The 25,523-nt window shown below is 38.4% G+C and overlaps 1 protein-coding gene across 24 annotated transcripts in view; it reads left to right on the top strand.

The window, feature by feature from the left end:
• LOC5576419 (calcium-binding protein E63-1) overlaps positions 1 to 25,523 on the top strand; it is a 372,289-nt gene that overhangs the window by 286,943 nt on the left and 59,823 nt on the right. For all 24 annotated transcript variants that reach the window (XR_002499697.1, XR_002499696.1, XM_021841266.1 and 21 more), the window contains one exon: positions 10,554 to 10,697. Coding sequence is in view for 22 of the 24 variants with exons in the window: in XM_021841266.1 (XP_021696958.1) it covers positions 10,554 to 10,697 (144 nt within the window). In the remaining 2 variants the exon portion in view is untranslated. The remainder of the gene's footprint in view (positions 1 to 10,553; positions 10,698 to 25,523) is intronic.

The following is a 25,523-nucleotide window of genomic DNA, read 5'->3' as shown; positions in this document are numbered from 1 at the left end:
TTGGAGTTTGAGAATTCCGACGTGAATAAGGTGATAAAAACTTTGGGTTTGCTGTGGGACCCGGATGAGGATATTTTCCGCTTCCATTGTGGATTGCATTTCCAAAACCTGTCCATGCCAACCAAACGCACCGTCCTCTCTGAGATCGCTAGGCTGTTTGACCCCTTGGGACTGGTCGCCCCTGTGGTCGTTCTGGCAAAGGAGATCATGCAACGTTTATGGAAAGATGGAATAGGATGGGATGACCCGTTGGAAGGTGACATCCTTCAGTCTTGGATCACCTTCAGGGAATCTCTGAAGCATGTTGACTTGTTTAAAATTCCACGCTTCGTCAGTTTGCCAAGTGCTAAATACGCTGAAGTACATGGTTTCGCAGATGCCTCCAATTGTGCTTATGGAGCAGTTGTTTATCTCAGAGTGGTGTCTACTATCGATGTCAAGGTTTCGCTGCTCTGTAGCAAATCAAGGATTGCTCCGTTAAAACAGTTGACTATTCCAAAGATGGAACTATGTGCCGCCTTGCTGTTATCAAGACTCATTCCTAAGTGTATTCTTTCGTTGAAAATGGACATTCAACGTGTTTGTCTTTGGTCCGATAGTCAGATAGTGCTCGCTTGGCTAAAAAAGTCACCCGGTCAGCTTGAAGTCTTTGTCCGCAACCGCGTGACGGAGATCAACACGTCTACGGAAAATTATTGTTGGTCTTACATCCGATCCGAAGAAAACCCAGCCGATGTCGTGTCCAGAGGACAATTGCCACAGAGTCTTGCGCATAACAGTCTGTGGTGGAATGGACCACCGTTCTTAAAATTGCGACAGTATGAGGTCAGTGTCCCTGATTTACCGTTAGAACCCGAATTGCCTGAACTTAACGCTCTTACGACAACTGTCTCTGCGAACGTTGTGCTTGAGGACGTTCCCTTCCTTGAAGCTTTCGGCTCATTTCGAAAGCTACAAAGAGTAATTGGTTATGTGCTACGTTTTGTGAATAACTGCAGGGCTGATCTTACAAATCGTGTGTTTACCCGAAACTTGACCGTTCCAGAATTGCGCAAATCAATGCTAGTTATCATCGGGCTAGTGCAACGACTTGAACTGTCAGATGAAATACGATTGATTACTGCCGGGAAGCCTAGCCGCCGTTTAGGGGCATTAGATCCGGTGTTGGTAGACGGATTGTTGAGAGTAGGTGGTAGACTAGACAACGCTCGTCTACCTTATGATGCCCGTCACCAAATATTGCTTCCAAATAAGAACCCAGTTTGCGAGCTTCTAATTCGTGATTTGCATTTGGAAAATCTTCACGTCGGACCGTCAGGATTGATGTCACTTTTGCGTCAGAGATTCTGGTTGGTAAATGCCAAATCTACCATTCTTAAAGTATTGGCAAGGTGTGTGACCTGTTTCCGATCTCGTCCCAGCTGTCTGCAGCCCATGATGGGCCGTTTGCCCGAAGCTCGTGTCGTTCCTTCCGCCCCATTTTCTCGCACCGGAGTGGACTTTGCCGGACCAGTTTTCGTGAAGGTTGGTCTCCGAAAATCTGTGCGAGTAAAGGCTTATATTTGTATTTTTGTTTGTCTCGCTACCAAGGCCATTCATTTAGAATTGGTCTCAGACTTGTCGTCCGCGGCCTTTGTAGCAGCTCTACAGCGGTTTGTTAGTCGTCGTGGCTTAGTGGAAGAAATTCACTCCGATCATGGAACTAACTTTGCTGGGGCAAAGTCCGATCTCCACGATTTGTATTTGATGTTCCGGGATGATCAATCCAAGGGAAAAATCGACGAGTTTTGTTCCACTCGGGAAATCGTTTGGAAGTTCATCCCACCTCGATCTCCTAATTTTGGGGGATTATGGGAGGCCGGGGTGAAAAGTACAAAAACTCATTTGCGAAAGGTTCTGTCCAATGCCAGTTTGACCTTCGAAGAGTTCTACACCGTCCTTACTCAAATTGAGGCAGTGCTTAATTCGCGTCCACTCTTTGCCAACTCCTCTGATGCTCACGAACCATCGGCCTTGACACCTGGCCATTTTCTTATTGGTCGAGAGTTGGTCGCCATACCTGAACCTACACTTGAAAAGGTCCAAGTGAACCGTTTGACTCGATGGACGTATTTGCAGTCACTTCGTGACCATTTTTGGAAGCGCTGGTCAAACGAGTACCTTAATACGTTGCAGGCTCGTTCAAAATGGATCAAAGGTTCACCGAACGTAGTTCCTGGGCTTATCGTACTTTTGAAGGAAGATAATCTTCCGCCACAATCGTGGAAGTTGGGCAAGGTTTTAAATGTTTATCCTGGCAATGATTCAGTAGTTAGGGTAGTTGATATAAAAACTTCAACTGGGGTATACCGTCGTCCAGTTTCTCGACTCGCACCATTACCAATCGACGATAATAATGACGCACTCGCAGATCAGCACTGAAGCCCGGGGGGAGAATATTCGGTTCCGAACGTTTGAATTTTGTTTTGCCTTGTTTTATTTTTTTTGTTTTGTTATTCCCTGTCATAAAATCTATGTTGATTAGTTCCCTTTTCCCCAAAACGCAATAAGAAACGTAACCACTTATCCCAATTCCTCATTCATAGCTCCCTTTTCCCATTACTGTTGTCTAAATTCAATACCTTTCTGATATTAGCTATAAGTACAGTAACAACCATCAAACATCAAAGTAAGCTTCTCCCGATTAACTCTCCATCGTTTTTGTTTTGTTTGTTTCGTCATTTCCATGTTATGGGAGGAGCCTAACACCTGTCAATTGAATCTCCCGACAGAGAATGTATTAGTATATAAGTAATCCACATTGCGCAGAGCGCATCAGTTTTGTTGTATCAGTCGAAGAAGTAACATCGCGAATAAACGAAAACTTGAAGAGAAGCCGGATTTTTCATTCTCCAGAGAGCACCGTCCGATTCTGATTCCGCTGCCAAAACTGCTTTCCGTTGCTGCTGCTGTTGAACCCATTGCCGCATTACAGTCCACCCGTCATTGAAGAACACCCGGCAAGGCAATACGCGTTGGTCCCCTCATTCCGATCCACAGTTAGATCCCACCAGTGGTAGTCTACTGCGGACACCGGTTTGATTGCACACGGACAACCGATTGCAAGCCATAGTCAATCCCGCCGCTGCTGGAGCATCGCCAGTAGCAGGATTTGACTGCCAGCTGAGAGACCTTTCCCCGGATTTTTTACGTTGTGCACCGCACAACTTCAATGGTCACGCTGGTGCAGTTCGTACAACACATGTGAGAAAACCTCTTGAAAAACATTTGAAAAACATCGTTTTTCATACACAGCATCAGCGTGCTGCTTTTGGCGATGGCCTATTGCGTGACAAACGGATTCCTTTTTCTTATACCGGATTTGGTGAGTTTGTTCAAATTAAAGTATTTGTTTTCAATTAGAGAGCGAGCAATGGCGCTTAAACCAAAGGTCTTTATATATATTTCAAGCATATTCTACGAAAACCAAACCGATAATTAGATCAGGTATTGTAATACCTCAATAATATTTGATGGATTTTCATATAAAAGTGAAATTTTTCAATAGTAGTTCAATACCTCCAGCAGACCTCAATAGCTGTTCAATACCTCAATGAAGCATTTTTAATTGTTTAAAAGATTTTTTTTCAATACCATTATAATACCAAATTGAGGTATTGATAACTGAACAATACCTAGTTTTGGTATGATACCAAAATATGGTATGCATAAGTTATTGGGAGTTATTTGTTCCTCCTCGGGCTATCATCCAATTCCTTGACATCTATGAGGGCGGCGGCGAGTCGCTGGCTTCTCTGAAGCGGTATCATATCATCATTATCCTTCCCTTCTCTCGTAACGGAGAGAATGGACGTGGCCGGCAATGGAAATTGTCATGTCTTTCCATATCTGACTTCTGATCTGATTCAACAGCTATTTCATCCAAATAGCTTTTCTTAAGTAGTTGGAATATGAGTGTTGAAGTACCATGAAAGCATCATGACGCAACGCAATAATTGGATTTATCTTGAGACAGACAATAACAAGCTTACAGAGAAATAACAGCAGCGATGGAGATCCCTAAAGAGAGAGCGATTTAAAAACCCATATCCCCTGTGCATTTACCATTGAGGGTAGGTGCGTTATTTTATTATTGATTCATCTGTATTTTTTGCTTTATCATCTCAGACCATCCGCCTCGTGCGTTAAAATACACTCTAATAAAGATTTAAAAAAAAAAAAAAAAAAAATCTCAGACCATCATGCAAACATTATAAATCACCTTGTTTCAATTAGTGGAATAAAATTCGGTGGTAAACATAAGGAAGTTAAACTAGGCACAAAAACATGAATACTCTGTTAGAATTTTTATTAGTGAAATTCCGAAAATGATGAATTGCATTGCAAATGGTTATAACTTTCACAAACTGTTGTTCTTTGTTGATTGTGAATATTCAAAACTGCATAAAAAGTGGCAATAAAATTAATCAAGTGTGTTTTGAATTTAATTGACAGTTTGATACTTTTGTGATAATACCCCAGCAAATTGATAACAAATGTTATTATCGCTGTTATCATTTTGATATTCTGTTATCAATGATAACCTAATGATAAAAAAATATTATCATGGTATCCGTGACAGACATGACAACATGACAGGTTGATAACAATAGTAGTTTACGGAACAAGTTGCAGAATGATGATTTTTACAGCACGAGTCGTAAATTTATTATATTTAATTACGACGAGTGCTGTAAAAATCGAGTTCTGCAACGAGTTACGTACAACATTTTTTGTAATTTCATAGAGGGTACTTAAGGGTATCAGAAATTATATCAGAATGCATTCACCATTATTTTACAATTTCTGAGAAATTGTTGTGTTATGATTCATAACGCAACTCATAACAGTTGCGTAATGAGAAAGCGTTGCGTAATGAATCATTATAGCACTGGTTGTCGTGATGAAAAACAGCCTATTACGATGAGAAATTGCAAAAAAATATGTATCTTTTCCATAACATTATTATAAAGTGTGTGTAAGTAAACAAAGTGGACTTTTGATTAAAAAACATTAACTACTAATAACTATTTTAAGCGTAGGTTCAAGCCAGAACACTCATTTCACAGTTTATGTGATTTATTGCCAGAATAATAAAAAATATATACACATTTAGTTATAAACTCGAACTCATTGATAACAGAATTTACTGTTTTACTTTGTTAAATGATGAACAAATTTGAGTTCTCATTTTTGTTATGTTGGCTGTTAATTCAGTTATCAAATGATGATAACCAGATAACAAGATTTCTTCTTGTTATTCAATTTTTCTCGAGTATCTATTAAATAAAAAGAGATACTGCAGAATTTTAACAAGTTAACCTTGTTTTACTATTGAAGCTTGTGAAAACTGCTCATAAATCTTGAATTTATTTCAAAAATAATTTCAATGAAGTTTCTAAACGTCATCCTTCTCTTAACATCTCTGTCATTGAAACATATATGTCTGATATAATTTTTTGGGACATTTGGAATAGCATTTACATATGATTCCTGCGATTGCATTAATTATTTTTTACATTTTAATAATTATTGACATCTTATTGTCCCGGTATCACTGATGACAAGAAGTTTAATACATCTTTCACAAAAAAGTGCAATCGTATTATCGACCATCTCTGATTTCTACCAAATTTTGGTAGAATGTTCGATAACTTGAAGCATGTGAAAAGCCTAATTTGTATGCCAATCGGATCACCTCTCCTTAGCCCACGCTTCTACTTACATTCTTCAATTTATATCTTCGAAACTATTGAACATAAATGATATTTGACACTTTTGAAGGTTATCGTTTTAAAAATCTGGAGGTGTTTTTGGCCAATCTGTGCAGTTTTCTACTTATATCACCATTTCGACAGTATCAATAACCTTTTCATGGTTACAAAATGAGGCAGGTCAGAATCGATCACGTGATTGACAAGTGCGAATGCTTACCGCACGGCCAGGCATTGCAGCATTCGTTCTCAATCAATTTTGAAGCACGATCAGAGCAAGCAAAGAAAAATAACGAAACGGTATCGGTTCATGATCGTCAATGTTTCGCAAGTTTTAACAAGCATGATAAATAACAGCTGTGAACGAGAGCCCCACAGAGAGAGCGATGATAAAACTCATTTTCTCGCATATTTACCATTGGGTGTAGGTGTTTTACCTTACTGGCATGATAAACAATCCCCGAACAGCTGTTCTCAATAGTATTCCCTAAGTTTGAAGCTTGTTTGGATGGGTTTGTCATGCACTGTTATCCCCTCGATATAATCATATAATGCACATGAAAAACGTTAATGATTAGACAACCATCGTAAGAACAGAACTAGCATGCAACGCCCAGTGGCACAGTCGAAATACGTTCCTGACGAAAAGTTTTCCGGACTGAAGCGGGAATCGAACCCACACTCCTTGACTCAATGCGGCTAAATGCTTGGTAACACTAACCGCACGGCCACGAAGCTCACAAATTTGAAACTTAAAACTTAATTTAATACATTCAAATATATTTTGAAATAACGAGAGTTTTAATTTATTTCATACTCTCTTCGTTTGATATTATTTGTAACAAATACACTTAAAACAGAAAATCTGGCAACACTGTCATGATTTTTTTCTCGACTTCAGCCCAGAATACCGTAAAATCGGGTTTAATTGATCAGAAGGGTGAAATTGATCATCGTATCACACGATTTTATTTATTCGTAATGGAGCATAAATATCAATGTAAGCTGCAGTAAATGAATGTTGTTTGTCGTAACTATTGTCAAATTGTGTGTTGCGAAGTTTTTTGAGTTGAAGAATGTTTATTACTATGAAAATAATGTAAAATTTTAAAATCATGCACGGTGCAATATTGACAAACACCTATGAACTTCTATTTCTAAGCAAGGATTTGAACATGGTATAAACCTGAAAGTTTGTGAGGATGCTTGAGATATATCTCTAAACCAGATTTCATCACCAAAACTCGTACCAATTAGTTCAAATGGTTGAAATAATTGAATTTCTGTTAGATATCATTGAATTCCTTAGAAAATTGCATACATTTAGGCGTTTTCCGCGAAATTCTGTAAATTTTGCTATTCGTTTTTTATTTAAATATTGCATTGTTAAGAATTTGACAAGCATATTTGGATTCAGGGAGCTCAATTTTATCATGTAGAGTTGTTTTGAAAACAAACAGTAATGGCATTGACAAGTGATCAATTTCACCCCGAAATGAGATCCCCTGATTTTTTATTTTAGAGATATTTGTTAACACTAAAATGACATTTGTTAGAAGATTTCGGTACATGAGTCGATGAGGCTTACCTTCGTACTTGTTTTCTTGCATTTAGTTGTTTGGCATTGTTAACATTTTAGAAAACAGACTAGAAAAACCGTGAAAAATGATCAATTTTACCCGAAATTACGGTACCTTTAATCTACATTAGGCGATAAAATTTTCATCTAATTCCAAGATTTCTTGGGAAACTTTTTTTTTAATTCAGAGTGCTTAAAGATCAAATAAGAATTGAATTAAAATGTAAACGTTTCACCAATAGAAAACATCTGGGCCCTCGACCAGCAGCTTTATATTTTACCGCAAAAAATTCGAATCACGATAACTGTTTTGCTTCTCAATATTTATGCTCAATATTTATCACAAGTTCTCAAAAAAAAATCTTATAGTGTCGATATTGATAATTGATGATCCGGTTTTCAAAATATGCCGATATTCCTTGGGGGACTGACATTCTCCGTAAAAAAATCCTTGGCGACCATTTTATTTTTGATCAGTTAATCAAAAAAATAAAATGTGGACTATACAATGGCAGGTAAAAAGAAGCTACTCTGAAAAAATCATACAAATCGGCTTAGAATTCTATAAGATACCTGATAATAACCATATGATGTTTTTTTAAGATTACAAGATCAGCGTGGTACCAGAAACCAAAATCCTTTATACTCAGAAACGGCTGGACGAAACTGCTTTAATTTTCACAAAATACTCTTATCAATCTATTGTTCCGAAGAGTGAATATCCGAATATGATAATAATTATGAAGCCTGAGAAATTTACGTGGGCTATGGCAACGCGTCGGTCCTCAAGGAATTTTGAAATTCTCCGGATCCAGATGACCAATGATCAATATTGACATAGATTTCAATATTAGAAGAGTTTTTTGAAAACTTGTGAAAATGGTGCAAAAACATGGAGAAACAAAAAAGTTATAGCAGTTTGGTATTTTTGCTGTGAAAAATGAAACTGCTAGTAGAGGGTTTAAGGCAGAATGAGAATAATGGAACATCCAGATTAATCCAAAATCTTTGGAAGTATCATTAGCTAAAAATTGTGACATGCTGAAACATTTCTGAGAACGATATCAGATACAGTAATCCCAAATCTATTAGAGACACATAATTTGATCCTTGAGACACGACAACAGCACGCAAAAATGTCATATTTGTTAAGCTGTGTTATCATAAAACAACAATTCGTGACTATTTTTGTCATTGTGGGCTCATATCCCAACTAACAAAATATTAGTGTAAAGTATCGTATTCACTTTATCCTAATTTTTCAGACCAGAACAAGGAATGTTCAAAAAAAATCCATAATGCTTGTATATAGCAAAAACATACATCATTATGGACCAGAAATGCTTTCGAAAGCTGTTGGAGGGGACCATCATAATAATTACTAAATTTTGTTCTGGTATGGTATCACTGTAAGAGGTTCTGGCCGTAATTTGTGCTAGTTCGTACCACTGTGCATCGTTCAGCTTGTGCCTACGAAATGCGTCCTCTTGACGGACTGCCCCCAGTTGGTCGCCGACATTCCATGAAAATGTGCGATCCGATGTGGGTGAAATGAAGTGTGAAGTTTGCTCACGGTTTGGCAAGTGGCGATGAGGTCGATGAAAATGAAATATTCATAGTGGTGCGCAGAATTTTACGAACGGCGGCGCGGCAGTTGCGTGACATTGAATCAAAGTATTACTGGTGGAACGCTCGGTGACAAATGTTACGAGGAGTAGATTTCATGGGTAATTAAATGAACGTGTTTGTGTGGGTGTGTGGGGAAATTAACGACCGAGAGTGGTAAACATCGATTTACAATGTTGGAAGCGGTATTACCAGGAAAATAAACTATCCACTGAAATTTGAGAGTGTGATTTTAACTAGCACTAAAGTTTGTGGAGATCAATTTTCAGATGGAATTTTGTTGCATTGTCAATATCTAGTGTAATTTTACAATACAATTTGTTCTTTTGTCAACCATCGAGTAGTGTCGTCATCTAATGCTTATGCAAGAATTTGAGAGTTTTCAAATGTTTTAAATTTATCGAATATTTTGGATCTATTTTATCTTCTCTAGTCGTCGTTTTTTTCGTAAACATTATTATAACCTATTTTATGCGATGAACTTAGCGTTTGGAAAAAAGGAATTTCACCTGAATCAATCATGTTCAATAAGAGACTTGACTGCATATATGCCAGCCTAATCTAGAGACTCAGTGCATTGATTCACTTATCGTTACACCAAACATTTGAAAAGGTTCAAACCATTCCAAGGAAGCAGCATCCAGACCTCTTTCCAAACTTCAAATACGACAGTCATCCTAAGCAAATAATACCACGTGACAAACACCAAAAACACGTGAGCACTCTCTTGAAATCGTTCTCTCCCTTCCAGTCCGTCCCTTTCAAGATTTGATTATGGAAATGCTTACCGGAGTGTCGACTGTCGTCTGCCTTATCGATGCCATGCCGCATTAGGTTTTTAGGATTCACCACTCGTGCAACGTTACCAAACTTGGTAATGGATCGGAACGCAACGAAAAAAAAGGAGAGTCGGAAAGTGACTAAGGATTTTATGCTAATGCCACACATTTACACCAACGATCCTTCGGTTTCCACAATGGAATAAAAAAATCAGACTAAAAGCCCAGACGCTTCCCTTAGACTGTGTCGGAAAACCGACCGACCGGTGGATAATTTGCCCATTATTTACCACGGTAGGGTAGAAGCATCGGTTCCGGCCATAGCGCTAATTGTCAGCCATAGTGAAATATATAGTTTTACACGGAAAATTTCCATGAAATATTTTGTGTTTAGTGGACCACATTCGCATGATATTCATCCAAACTGAACCAAGAAATTAAAACAAAAAAAATTCTACCATACACCTAATTTGCTCAGGATTTTCCTAGTTTGACAACACTCTCATAAGAAATCAACGTGATTGTGCTAAATTGAGAACCGAAGTTAATAAAGTTGCCGAAACTGGGTCTAATGGCTTGTTTTCACCAAAGCACAAAATATTATTTATGCAAAACAGATTTTTGCTTAGTTCTGATATTTTTTAATCGTAATATAATAGGAAGCTGTCCATAAGTCCATATTGGGCTTTTCGTATATTTATTTTTTTAATATTGTCTTCTAGGCTCGCAAAAACCGATGCCTTTACCATAACACAGAATAGAAAACTAATTTTCCTTCCATTTCCTGCGGTTTCCGCTCTCTCTCTCTCTTTTCAGATCTGCGAACGGCGTTTGACCTGCTGGACAGGGATCAGGATGGCCACGTGACGCCCGAAGAGCTGCAGTTTATGCTGCGGAATCTGGGCATCCACGTGCGTGACGAACTCATTGACGACCTGTTGCGGGAAGCCAGCAGAACAGGTGGGTGATGATGACGGTGCTTTTGTTGTGCCCTGTTAGTGTGTAGACACATTTTGGGTTGAAAGGCAGGTGAAAAATGTTTCGAGCGTTAGTTATAGAAAAAGACAAGGGCGTAGCCAGAGGTGTTAGAAATAATCTTTAGGATTACAAGAAATCTGTTAAATTTCAGTCGTAGTATTTTTCAGAATTCACAAATCGGCTGTCTAGGACACCTATACTAATTATACTTGAAATCTAAAAATATACATGTAATGAAATGAACATGATATTGATAAAAACCAGCTGTTGAAGTTCTGACCAAAGAAACTCTAACATTCGCCAATATCATCAAATCCAAGGGATTTCAGTGAGAAGTTTTACAAATATTTCTTATTCTTAATTACTCCGTTTTTTAACAAAAAAAAAACGTCGCAAAAAATTTCTTGGAGTATGATTAAAAACAAGACTTCTGTTTAACATTGTTCAAACATTTTGAGAACAATCCACCACAGATCTTGCAAGTATTTTCGAAAAAATATGTATTTCACCAGATCCTTGGCAGATATCATGCCAGCAGAACTAGTAGTTATTCCAAAATAAATTTATTCAATAAAGATGGACGATGGGTTCCAAATGATTAACTCATATTTTTACGGATTTTCTCTAAGAGTCACCACCCTAACCATTATTCTTGATAGTTAAAGAAAATATTTCGGATTGCTTCTGAGTGTCTTCAGAATTTCCATGAAAATCAATTATATATTCTTCAGACAATCTTTCATGAATTTATAAGAGATAAGATATCATTTTCAGATCTTTTATATATTATATCTATCAAGTTAATATCACTTTTAGCTATCTGTGGGGTTAGGTGACACCAACTCAAGACAGCAAACCCGATTCTTTGGTAGGTTAGTTTCAAGCTTAAATATACGGTTTATTATTATTATTCGGCTTAGTTTGGTAGTAATAGGATTGGGAACACTTACAAATTTGGTGACCTTTGCCTCAAAACTACAATTTTGGGTCGTGTTATCTCTCTAGAGCTCAATTATTCAGTCCGATTTCAGCCTAATGATACAATTCATGGTAATTTGCTTTATAATAAAGTTTGTTTAATTAATTCACTTTCAGCCTTGTTTGCGATAATTTCTAGCTCAAATAATTCCAACAAATCCCTATTTTATTTAACAATAATTTTGGAAAATTTTATGTTTTGATAGTCGTATGAATTCACTTGTAGCACGTTTAGATGACAAAACAGTTTTCCCGTAATCTGTCGCCTGACATTTCTTCAAAAACGTCATTCTCCCTTACTCTTCACACTGTCAGCGATGAAGACTGTTCGAACAAGGGGTCTTGTCGGCAAAGTAATATTTAAACGATCCCCTTATGACACACTAATGTGTCAGAAACAGACATATTAATAGTTAAAGGATTCTACCCCATCACCCCGAAACTCATTATCCTTAATGCCATCCCCCACAATGCCATTATCCCGAATGCTGTTTCTCTGAATACACAATCACCTTTAATGACATTGCCCCGTGATATTGGAATTCTCGATAATGACATTCAGATTTATGGGTCATTTAGGGATTTGGAATTCGGGGTGATGAATTTGATCAATCAGTTTAAGTTTAAGTTTAATCTATTCTTACCTTGGTTATCTTGAGAATAACTTTAATAAATAGACTCTTAGAAACTTTGACAATGTTGTTCATCGACTGGCATGCAGTGAGCTAAGAGAATGAATGTGCTAGACTTAGGTGCAGTAGCCTCATTGCTTGCAAGCACACGAGCGCGCTGTGCATTGTGAGACCTTTTTTGATGCGCCTTGTAGAGGTTTTTCGTTGCTAAGCAGTTGTTTCACAATTTGGATACCGATGGCGAGCCGTAGCGCCGAGCAGCGCATGAGACGAGCATTCCCGGGTGCCCATAACCTAGCGCGCGCTTTCAGAATTTTCGTATCTTGTAGAATATCTCCTAAAATTCATAGTGAGCAATGTGAAGTGTAAGATGTGTGGCAGTCATGCATACCCTTGTAAAATTTAGTGGTTTCAACCGTGGTTTCTACTGATTCAGCATTTTTTAATATTCTGTGCCGATAGCAAAAAAAAACAAGCTCTCTCAGTCGATACTTTCTTGCGTTCCAAAAATATGGTATTCAAATGAGGGCATTCCTTGCTATGCATCAAAATTTTGATCAACGATAAGAAACATTTTAATATTCTCATGATTGCTACCAGTAGTGCTAAACTTCGATTATTAGAAGTTTCTAAGATCTCTTTCATTCTGATAGCGATATAATAAAAGCTTTTTTTTTAATTTGAATTATCTTTAACATTTCATGGTTCAGTAAGTTAAAAAAGCAGGACAAATTTTGAAATATTAAAAATAAATCAGGACACCTCAATAGAATCTCATAATCAGGACATGTCCTGCTAAACCAGGACGGATGGTAGCCCTACATCCGATTGCTGTAGCTAATGATACATTTACATTTCGATTCCACACGAGTGGTATTCGTATTTGAGAGCTGATGAGCGCTCACCAGGGTTGCCATTATGCCAGTAATGAGTATTTATGTATTTGGTTCCGCTCTGGCCGTATAAAGATCTTGAAAGCTTTGAAAAGAATCATTTTGTAAATTTCAGTTTTCTTGAAAATAACTCAACCAATCTTTATGATTTGTTGAGAGAAACTTCTTAATACCTGATATTGTTTGGAACATATTTTATTTTTTTGATAAATTGACGAAAAACAATCATAAGAATAACAATCATCCATTATAAGAATCTAAGTAGCTGAAATACAAAAATGTTTTCCAATACAGCCTTAAGCATTTAAAAAAGTCTACGCTCAAGTTTCAGTGCTGAAGAGAATTTAGATCAATTTTTCTGTGTTGTATACATTCTTTTTTTTAAATTTCTTTATTAGTATCATTTCAAACATTACATTCATTACTTCTTATATCTAGGTGTTCTGTGTTATTAGACAACACTATCATCCTAATTTGGTAAAACAAATCTAAGATTTTATTAACATTTTGTTAACAACATATTACATTTCATTTGCCGTAGCAGTTCAGATTTTTTACAGGTGAGTTGATTTCACCTGCTTATAAGAGAAAAAAAAACGTTTTCAATATACTTAACCTAACTTAACCCAAACATATAACGCATTAATCGTGGCAATAGAAGAGTATACATTCTTTGCTACTGTCGATCTAGTAGCATATCTGCACAACGATGTCTGTCAGATTTTGCAAGACTTTTTGTATTGAACTCGCCAGACATTTTCGAAAACCTACTGGCAACCCTGGCGCTCACTGACTGGAAATACACACGGCCGAATGATTCAGTGAGCGCGAAATCCGTACATTCCCCTGAATGCACGAATCAGTGATTGAGTGGCGAACGCGTTCTTTCGTGTATTCCATATAAGAGCGGATTGGATCTCTCTCCGCTCCGTGATTCTTATGATTTTCGGTTTATCTCAATCGTTTGCGATTCGTCGCGATTGCACTCACCTTAGTAGCGCTCGGCTGTCACTGAACAATCGGTGGCAGCAGACACTTTGCTATTTTTTATCGGTGAGTGAGTTAATTTTCCCATACTTGTCTATGGAATTTGAATTTCAGCACTATTTTTTTAACATGTTCAAGAATACTAAGTAAGTAAATTTAACAGTTGGTCAATTAAATGTAACTTAACCTGTAAATACTGGCAGTCTTCCGACTGCTATAATCACATCCACGCAGTCCTGGTATTAGAGCTAAACAATATTCAGATGTTTGGTAGAGTCCGTATTTTCCGTAGTGCCCTCGCAGCCCTTAAAAGATACACTCGTCAAAATTACACCATGCTTATCTTATTTAGCAGGCTACTAATTCATCTGAACTGAATTGATTCTGGTAGTATACACCTATTTGTATAACGAAATACACGAAACACAAATACTTAAATGTCAACTATGGCAAAGTAAGCTCATAAAAAGTAAGTGTGTAAGTGCACTAGAATACTAAGCTGAGAAGCAGGCTCTTTCTTTGGGCTGCAAAACGGTGAGTCGACAACTAGGAAGGAGCGTTCAACACAGCTCTGGTCCTCACAAGTTCCTACCTCACGCTTCCACGGGTCAAACGATGACAAAGACCGCCAGCAAAGGATTGCGTACCTAGCTGGTAGTGCAGCCTGGGCACTGTTGTCCTTCTGACATCAGCTAGATTGAGGAGGTACGTCTCGAGCGTCTGTTCACCAGGAGGTGCGGCTCAAACAGCGTCTGTTCTAGTATCCAGCGGCTGAGTAAGAAATGCTGAATCGCGCACAGCTAAATCCAAGGTGGTAGCCCCATCAGCGCGATCGTCCTAGTGTTAGTTGGGACGTTAAACAGAGCTGGCACGATGGCGCTCCGGCGAGACAGGAGTGTTGGCGTAGGCCCAATAAGCCACCCGTAAAAAACCTTATTGCGAATAACATAGGAGATAATACGACCCGGAACAATCGGCAAAGACCCACGCGACGAAATAAGGATTACGATTGGAAACTTGGAACATGGAACTGCAAGTCACTTGGTTTCGCAGGTTGCGACAGGATAATCTATGACGAACTACATCCCCGTAACTTCGATATCGTAGCGCTGCAGGAACTTTGTTGGACTGGACAGAAGGTGTGGAAAAGCGGGCATCGAGCGGCTACCTTCTACCAAAGCTGTGGCACCACAAATGAGCTAGGAACTGGCTTCATAGTGTTGGGCAAGATGCGACAACGCGTTATCGGGTGGCAGCCGATCAACGCAAGGATGTGCAAGATGAGGATAAAAGGCCGTTTCTTCAACTACAGCATCATCAACGTACACTGCCCACACAAAGGGAGACCCGACGACGAGAAGGAGACGTTTTACGCGCAGCTGGAGCAGATTTATGACGGATGCTCTCCGCGTGACGTGAAACTCGTTGTTGGCGACATGAACGCACAGGTAGGACGATAGGAGATGTACAGGCCGGTGATCGGGCGGAACAGTCTGCATGTCGTATCTAACGACAACGGCCGACGATGCGTCAACTTTGCAGCCTCTCGTGGAATGGTAGTCCGAAGCACCTTCTTCCCCCGCAAAGATATCCATAAGACCACCTGGAGATCACCCGATAACCTAACCGAGAACCAAATCGACCACGTTCTAATCGACGGAAAATTCTTCTCTGACATTACCAATGTTCGCACATACCGCAGTGCGAATATAGATTCGGATCACTATCTAGTTGCTGTATGTATGCGCTCAAAACTTTCGACGGTGAACAACTCGCGTCGAAGCCAAACGCCGCGGCTTAACATCGAGCGGTTACGGGACTCAGAAGTAGCCCAAGAATACGCGCAGCAGTTGGAAGTGGCCCTACCAACGGAAGAGCAGCTTGGCGCCGCCACTCTTGAAGATGGCTGGAGGCACATAAGATCCGCCATAGGTAGCACCGCAACAGCAGCACTAGGTTCAGCGGCCCCGAATCAGAGAAACGACTGGTACGACGGCGAATGCGAGCAGTTGAAGAATGAGAAGAATGCAGCATGGGCGAGAATGCTGCAACACCGCACGAGAGCGAACGAGGCACGGTATAAACAGGCGCGGAACAGACAAAACTCTATCTTCCGAAGAAAAAAGCGCCATCAAGAAGAACGAGATCGCGAAGCGATGGAAGAGCTGTTCCGCGCTAAAGACACACGGAAGTTCTACGAGAAGCTTAACCGTTCGCGCAAAGGCTTCGTGCCACAAGCCGACATGTGCAGAGACTGTGACGGAAATCTTCTCACGAACGAACGTGAGGTGATCGAAAGGTGGCGGCAGCACTACGACGAGCACCTTAATGGTGATGTGGCCAGTAGCGGAGGTGGCACGGAAATAACTTTGGGAGCACGCGCGGACGACGAAAGACTTCCGCCTCCAGATCTCCAAGAGGTAGAAACGGAGATTAGACGGTTGAAAAACAACAAAGCCGCTGGAGTGGACCAACTTCCGAGCGAGTTGCTAAAATACGGTGGTGAAGCACTGGCGAGAGCGCTGCACTGGGTTATTTCCAAGATTTGGGAGGAGGAAGTATTGCCGGAGGAGTGGATGGAAGGTGTCGTGTGTCCCATCTACAAAAAGGGCGACAAGTTGGATTGCGCCAATTATCGTGCGATCACAATTTTGAGCGCCGCCTACAAGGTACTCTCCCAAATTCTATGCCGCCGTCTATCACCAATTGCTAGAGAATTCGTTGGACAATATCAGGCAGGATTTATGGGCGAACGAGCAACAACGGACCAGATATTCGCCATCCGCCAGGTGTTGCAGAAATGCCGCGAATACAATGTACCCACACATCATTTATTCATCGATTTTAAAGCGGCCTATGATACAATCGATCGAGAACAGCTATGGCAGATTATGCACGAATACGGTTTTCCGGACAAACTAATAAGATTGATCAAGGCGACGATGGAGCGAGTGATGTGCGTAGTCCGAGTATCAGGGACACTCTCGAGTCCCTTCGAATCTCGCAGAGGGTTACGGCAAGGTGATGGCTTTTCGTGTTTACTGTTCAACATTGCTTTAGAGGGTGTGATAAGAAGAGCGGGGATAGACACGAGTGGCACGATTTTCAGAAAGTCCGTTCAGTTACTTGGTTTCGCCGACGACATTGATATTGTTGCACGCAACTTTGAGACGATGGCGGACACGTACATCCGACTAAGGGCTAGGCGAATCGGGCTGAACATCAATGTGTCAAAGACGAAGTACATGATAGCGAGGGGCTCACTAGAAGACACGGCACGCCCCCCACCTCGAGTTCATATTGAAGGTGATGAAATCGAGGTTGTCGAAGAATTCGTGTACTTGGGCTCACTGATGACCGCCGACAACGACACCAGCAGAGAAATCCAGAGACGCATCGTTGCTGGAAATCGTGCCTACTTTGGACTCCGCAGAACGCTCCGATCGAGCAAAGTTCGCCATCGCACGAAGTTGACCATCTACAAGACGCTGATTAGACCGGTACTCCTCTATGGGCACGAAACATGGACCCTACGTGCAGAGGATCAACGCGCCCTTGGTGTTTTCGAACGGAAGGTGTTGCGGACCATTTACGGCGGAGTGCAGATGGAAGACGGAACGTGGAGAAGGCGGATGAACCATGAATTGCACCAGCTGCTGGGAGAACCAACAATTGTCTACCTCGCAAAAATTGGGAGGCTGCGGTGGGCCGGGCATGTCACCAGAATGTCGGATACCAACCCGGTGAAAATGGTTCTCGAAAACAATCCGACCGGCACAAGACGACGTGGTGCGCAGCGAGCAAGATGGGTCGATCAAGTTGAAGACGATCTGCGGACGGGCAGCCATGGACCGAGTCGAATGGAGACGTCTCCTACGCACAGCAGAGGCCACCCAGGCCTTAGCCTGACTGGTAAGGTAAGTAAGGCTCTTTCCCAGTGAGGACATAATGCCAAAACGAGAAGACGATTGTCTTAACTACACAGCAAAGAGCTACCTTCTTGTAAGAACAAGCACTTTTACACACAATTACAATCGCTGAAGACATTAGCATCTCAACGATGTCTAGCAGTTTGCTCGATTGCTAATAAGCGTCACTCATTGCTAGGGGGTAATCAGCGTCAACACTCGTCATGTTTTTCTTAAAATCCTCATTTTCTTGTCCCCCGTCCCATAAAAACAAACAGTCACCAAACGCGACCACGCAAAGTGGCATCCTTATTTTTGCTTTTGCCCCCAAGGATACGCGGCACTGGCCACGTGAAGCAGCACAGTGTTGGTGGAAGCGTTTCTTCAAAAGTATCGCTATTAGATGGAAGAAACAAGTTTAAAACAGAATGTGTCATTTTGATATGATTTTTATTTCGCAAATAACTAGTTAAAAATCATTCTAACAAAATTACCACTCAAATTTCTAACAAAATTTCCAGAAAACAAGAGTATAATAAAATAAAACAAGAGTATAAATAAAATAATTCATAATTGTAAAAACAATATAATTTAATGTGTTCCAAGGATGTTTAAAACTAACAAAGTTATTGCAAATTTTGTTACTGCTACTACTGTTATTAACGACAAACGCAATGTGAAATATAAAACATATTTCTTCATAAATTTGTTACAAAATGTTAACCATTTCTGTCATTCTTAACTGCTTTTGATATAAATGTGTCAATCTTGTTAAGGGCTTCTGGTCGGGCTATGTACTACTTGGAGATTACGAGCTTAATGGCAGTAGGAAGAAAGTGTAATTTATTTACCTATTCATGCCTAGCAGCGATCGGGCTAATGGGATAGAAGTAAGTCTGATGCGTGTGCTTGTTGGCGGTGACGGCTACAAATTTCAAGTTGAAAAAAAGGGAAGCGCTTACTAACTGAAGGATAAATTACAGTAATCCTCCTATGTAGAACGCTAATAAGCATCGCGTAACCATCAACCTTTGGGCCCAAATGGCCGCAGCACTAAACGCACAATTATTTAACAAAATCATGCTGAAGGTTACCAATTGTAGAAAAAAGCTTTCAATTGATTAATGTGAAAGTACTCATTAAAAAAAAAACTCTACTGAGAAATAGGATTTGTCCATGTTTGAACGTAACATCAAAAAGGAGAAAAGATCCTCAGCTAGTGGGACTTAAGTTATTTGGTCAAATATATTAGAAAATAACACTATCAGACAGAACACTGTTTATTTTAACCTTCGTAGTCATAAGCAAACTTTAATTTATTCCACAAAAAACAATAAATCCACTAGTTAAAAAATCTGAAAGCAAACCTATTCGATTTTCCACTTGATTTTTTTATTGCGTCTGCATCTAATAAGCAATCCGATCCCTAACTGCGCAATCATCCGAAATATCACTGCCATGGAAAAGCCCAAACCCCACGCACAAAATGCTATACCAAATAATATACGCACCCTCCGAACCACTGGAGTTTCTCCTTTGCCCTGGCCCGCCCGATTATTCCCATCGATTTCCCATAAAACAGAGCTATCCTGCCGGTTTCCTGTCGATTCCATATCTAGACCTACCACTGACTGTGCCAGCCACTCCACCATGTACACAAAGCTTGCTGGCAAAAGTAGACACTTGAACTTGAAGCGACAGCTCGTATATTGTTTCGTATGAGAGATGCCTTTGTTTGGCCTAGTGTCAGTTGACATAATGACAACTAAGCCGGGAATGAGGGTTCGTGTTTGGGGCCTTCCTTAGCCTAGTAATAGCGTCCGCGGCTACAAAGTGAAGCCATGCTGATTCCCGGTCGATTCAGGATCTTTTCGTAAGGAAAATTTCCTTGATTTCCATGGGCATAGAGTATCATCGTAGCTGCCAAACGATATACGAATGCAAAAATGGCAACTTTGGAAAAGGAAGTTAATAACTGTGGAAGTGCTCATAAGAACACTGAGCTGAGAAGCAGGCTCTGTCCCAGTGCGGACGTAATGCTAAGAAGGAGCAGCATGTTCTAGTAACATGTCTTACATGTTAGTAATATGAGTCTTACTAGGAATTTATAACAAAACGCTATTTCACAAAAAAAAAACAGTTGCATAATGACTTAAAATGAAACGCTGATAAATTACGCCACTGTTTTGAGTGGCGCAATAAGTCATTACGAAATTATTTTCAGAAATTGCGAAAACAAATGTACGCAGCATGTTATCATTTCTGATATCTGTTCATTGTTCTGTAAGATCCTTATTCCAAACACATTTATACGAGAAAATCATTTGACTACGATTCAGCAGTCAGAAGATAGAAAGGTCATAACACCCACCCAAAACCAGAAAGCACCAACGAATGATAAGCGGTGGAATGAACGAAACTGGAATCCACTTCCTGGATGGCTCGGCCGCAAAAGTTTACCAAAGTGTCATCTTTGGCTTTGTGTTGAAGGTCAGTCGAGATGCTATTTCCTTGTTACCCTGGAGTGCAGAGAGAAAAGAAGCCAGACCACCGGATTTGATGGTCGTTCATTTCCGGTGACGAATACCACTCACACCATTTGGAGGTGGGCCTTACCATTTGCAGCACCAAAAGGGATTATGGCCCTTGGTGGAAAACTTTGACATCCGTGCGGAACCATGTCTTTTTCTGACCATTCGTTTGTAGCATTTGTAATGGATTGCATCATCAATCGTATAGCTATTATTGTGCGGAGCTTTAATCGGATCTAATGACTTTGTTTGATTGTGATACAAATGATTCAATTCTCCTGAAAGCGTAGGATGCTCTTACGCGCTAAGGCTCATTACTGCCCACGTAGCTCTTGAATGCAGCACGTTCGCTAATAGCAGCCATCAGCGCCGCGCGGTCACGACCATGGTCATCAACCATAGGGTGCGGCTTATTTTTCGAAAGCTCGTGTGCTCTACTGAATCCAAAGAACTTTCTTGAAATTTCCATTGGAACTTCCATCGGAATTTTCTTTAAAATTTTCTTCGGAATTTCGTTCCGAATCCGGAATTTCCTGTTGATTTTTTGCGGTATTGTCTTTGGACATGCGTTTGGAATATCCTTTGAAATACCACTCGGCTTTTTCTTTCGGATTTTCTTTGGATTTTCCTTCGGCATTTCCATCGTATTTTTTTTTTTCAATTCGAAATTTCCTTTGGAATTTGTTCTGGATTTTTCTTGGAATTTTCTTTGAATATTTCCTTAGGATTTTTCTTCGGAATACGGAATTCCCTGTGGATTTTTTTTTTTCAGAATTTTCTTTGGACATGCTTTTAAAAATTTCTTTGGAATTCCCATTGGAATTTCCATCCTTATTTCCGTTGGAATTTCCTTCTGGATTTATTCCAGATTTCCCTTTGGAATTTCCTTCAGAAGTTCTTTTGCCTTTAATGTTTTCCTTTAAGATGAAATTCCATTTCAATTTTCTTTAAAATTTCCTTTGGAATTTCCTGTGGATTTGTTTTCGGAACTTTATTTGGACATGCCTTTAAAATTTCCTTCGACATTTCCATCGTAATTTCTTTTGGGATTTCTTTCTGAATTTCTTTCAAATTTTTCTTTGGAATTTCCCTCGAAATTTGTTTTTGCCTTTGGAATTTTCTTTAAAATTTCATTAGGAAGTTGCTTTAGAATTTCTTTCAATTTGGAATTTCGGAACTTCCTTTGGACATGCCTTAGGAATTTCCTTTGAAACTCCCTTTAGGATTTCCTTCGGAATTTATTTTCGATTTTCCTTCGGCATTTTCATTGGAATTTCTTTTGGAATTTTCTTCGCATTCGTAATTTCCTTCAGAATTGATATCGGAATTTTCTTTGAAATATTTTGGAATTTCTTTTGCTTTTGGAATTTTTTTTGGATTTCCTTTTAAATTCTTGAGTTTTCTTGAGATTCTTGTTTCTTTGAAATTATCTTTGGAATTTTCTTCGAAAATATGGAAATTTCCATGGATATGCTTTCGGATTTCTATTTGGCCATCCTTTTAAATTTTCTTCTGGAATTTCCTTCGGCATTTCCAATGTTTTTTTTATTTTTGAATTTTCCTTCGGAATTTCTTATGAATTTGAATTTCCTTTGAAAATGCCTTTGGAATTTCCTTCGGAATTTCCTTTGGATTTTACTTTGCATTCGGAATTTCTATCAGAACTTCCTTTGCATTCGGTATTGCCTTAAGAATTTCCTTTGCAATCGGTTTTTCCTTTAAAATTTCCATCTGAATTTCCTTTGGATTTATCTTTGAAATTTTCTTTGGAGTTTCCTTTGAATTTTTTTTGGAATATCCTTTGAATTTTTTTTTGGAATTTCCTTTGAAATTTCTTTGGAATTTTCTTCAAAATTTCTGTAAAATTTTTACAGATTTTTTTTTTTTGAATTTGGTTTTTACTTCAGCATCTCCATCGGAATTCATTAGAAATTTTCTTTGGAATAACATTTGAAATTTCCTTTGGAATTTGTTTCGGAGTTTTCATGTAATTTGCTTCGGTTTTCCCTTTGAGATTTTCTTCGAAATTTTCATTGAATATTTCCTTAGGAATTTTCTTCGGAATGCAGAATTCCCTGTGGATTTTTTTCAGGATTTTCTTTGGACATGCCTTAGAAAATTCCTTTAAGATTTCCTTCGGGATTTCCATCGTATTTTTTTTTTTGTTTTTTGAATTTCTTACGGATTTTCTTTTGGAATTGCCATTGGAATTTCTTTTGCTTTTAGAATTTTCTTTTGAGATGAGATTTACATTGGAGATTTCTGTAAAAATTCCTTCGGAATTCTCTATGGATTTGTTTACAGAACTTTATTTGGATATGCCTTTAAATTTCATTTGGAATTTCCTTCGGCATTTCCATCGTAATTTCTTTTGGAATGTCTTTCTAAAATTCTTTTGAATTTTTCTTTGGAATTTCCCTCGGAATTTTCTTTGGGATTTCCTTGGGAATTTTCTGTGGGATTTCCTTGGAAATTTTCTTTGAAATTTCCTTTAGAGTTTGCTTTAGAATTTCTTTTCAATTTTCCTTTGAGATATAGGAATTTTCTTTGGACATACCTCAGGAATTTCCTTTGGAACTCCCTTTAGGATTTCCTTCGAAATTTCCTTTTGATTTTCCTTCGACATTTCCATCGGAAATTCTTTTGGAATTTTTTTGTATTCGAAATTTCCTTCAGAATTGATATCGGAATTTTATTTGAAATATTTTGGAATTTCTTTTGCTTTTGGATATTTCTTTGGATTTTCCTTTGAGATTTTCTTCGGAATTTTCTTCGAAATTTGGAAATTTCTATGCATATCGGAATTCTATTTGGCCATCCTTTTAAATTTTCTTCTGGAATTTCCTTCGGCGATTCCATCGTTTTTTATTTTGGAATATTCTTACGAGTTTATGAATTTCCTTTGAAAATTACTTTGGAATTTCCTTTGGATTATGCATTCGGTATTGTCTTAAGAATTTCCTTTGCATTCGGAATTTCTTTTATAATATCCTTCTGAATTTTTTTTGGAATTCCATCAGAATTTCCTTTAGAGTTTCCTTCGAAATTTCTTTGGAATTTCCTTTGAAATTTCATTTGAATTTCGTTCGAAATTTCTTTGAAATTTACTACAGATTTTTTTTATTTCTTTTGGATTTTCCTTTGGTTTTTACTTCAGCATTTTCATCGGAATTCCTTAGAAATTTCCTTTGGAATAACATTTGAAATTTCCTTTGGAATTTGTTTCGGATTTCTCATGTAATTTGCTTCGCATTTCCCTTTGAGGTTTTCTTCGGAATTTTCTTTGAATATATCCATAGAAATTTTCTTCGGAATGCGGAATTCCCTGTGGATTTTTTTTTTCAGAATTTTCTTTGGACATGCCTTAAAAATTCCTTTATGATTTCCTTTGGGATTTCCATCGTAATTTACTTTGGAATTTCTTACGGATTTTCCTTTGGAATTTCCTTCGGAATTTCTTTTGCCTTTAGAACTTTATTTTGAATGAAATCTTCATTGTAATTTTCTTTAAAATTTCCTTTAGAATTCACTGTGGATTTGTTTTCGGAACTTTATTTGGACATGCCTTTAAAATTTCCTTTGAAATTTTCTTCGGCATTTCCATCGTAATTTCTTTTAGAATTTCTTCAGAATTTCTTTCAAATTTTTGTTTGGAATTTCCCTCTCATTTTTTTTTTGCCTTTGGAATATCCTTAAGGATTTCCATAGGAATTTTCTTTGAAATTTCCTTTAGAACTTGCTTTAGAATTTCCTGTTAATTTTCCATTGGATTTTCCATCGACATTTCTATCGGAATTTCTTTTGGAATTTTCTTTGCATTCGGAATTTCCTTCTGAATTTTTTTTGAATTCGGAATTTTCTTCTGAATTTCTTTAGGTATTTTCTTTGAAGTTTCCTTTGGAATTTCATACGAAATTTCCATCGGAATTTCTTTTAGAATTGCCTTCGGAATTTCCTTCTGATTTTTTTCGGATTTTTCCTTAGAATTTCTTTTGGAAGTTCTTTGTCTTTTTGGAATTTTAATTGGATTTTCTTTTGATATTTTCTTTGGAATTTTCTTTTGGAAATCTCAATGTTTTTGCTTTTGGAATTCTATTTGGCCATCCTCTTAAATTTTCCTTTGGAATTTGAATTTTCCTTGAAGAATTTCGTTTGAAAATGCCTTTGGAATTTCCTTAGGAATTCCCTTCAGGATTTTTTTCGAAATTTCCTTTAGATTTTCGTTCGATACTTCCATCGGAATAACTTTTTGAATTTCCTTTGCATCCGGAATTTCCGTCAGAATTTCCTTCGCATTCAGAATTTCCTTCTCAATTTCTTTTTGAATTTTCTTTGAAATTTGTTTTGGAATTTCCATCGGAATTTCCTTTGGAGTTTCCTTCGAAATTCCTATGGAATTTCCTTTGAAATTTCTTTGGAATATCCTTCAAAATTTCTTTGAAATTTCCACCAGATTGTTTTTTAAATTTCTTTTGGATTTTCCGTTGGTTTTTGCTTCGGCATTTCCATTTGAAATAACCTTCGGTACTACCTTTGGAATTTTCTTCGTCATTTCCTTTGAGATTGTCTTCGAATTTTCCTTCAGCATTTCCTTCGGCATTTCCAACGGGATATCCTTTGGAACATCCTTCAACATTTCTATCGAAATTTCATTCGGAACATCCTTCGGAATTTCGTTTGAAATTTCCATCTGAATATCCTTTGGAATTTCCTTGGGAGCTTCCACTAGAATTTGCTTCAGAATTTTGTTTGCAATTACCTTCAAAATTAGGAACTCCTTTAGAACTTCCATGATTTCCTTCGGAATTCAGATCTTTCTGTGGAATTTCCTTTGGAACTTTCTTTGGATTCCTTCAAATTTTTCTACGAAATACCCTTT

This window comes from Aedes aegypti, chromosome 2 (assembly GCF_002204515.2).
Source record: "Aedes aegypti strain LVP_AGWG chromosome 2, AaegL5.0 Primary Assembly, whole genome shotgun sequence".
Taxonomy (NCBI): Eukaryota; Metazoa; Arthropoda; class Insecta; order Diptera; family Culicidae; genus Aedes; species Aedes aegypti.
The sequence above is the reverse complement of the archived record's forward strand: the minus strand, read 5'-3'. Positions and strand labels throughout refer to the sequence as shown.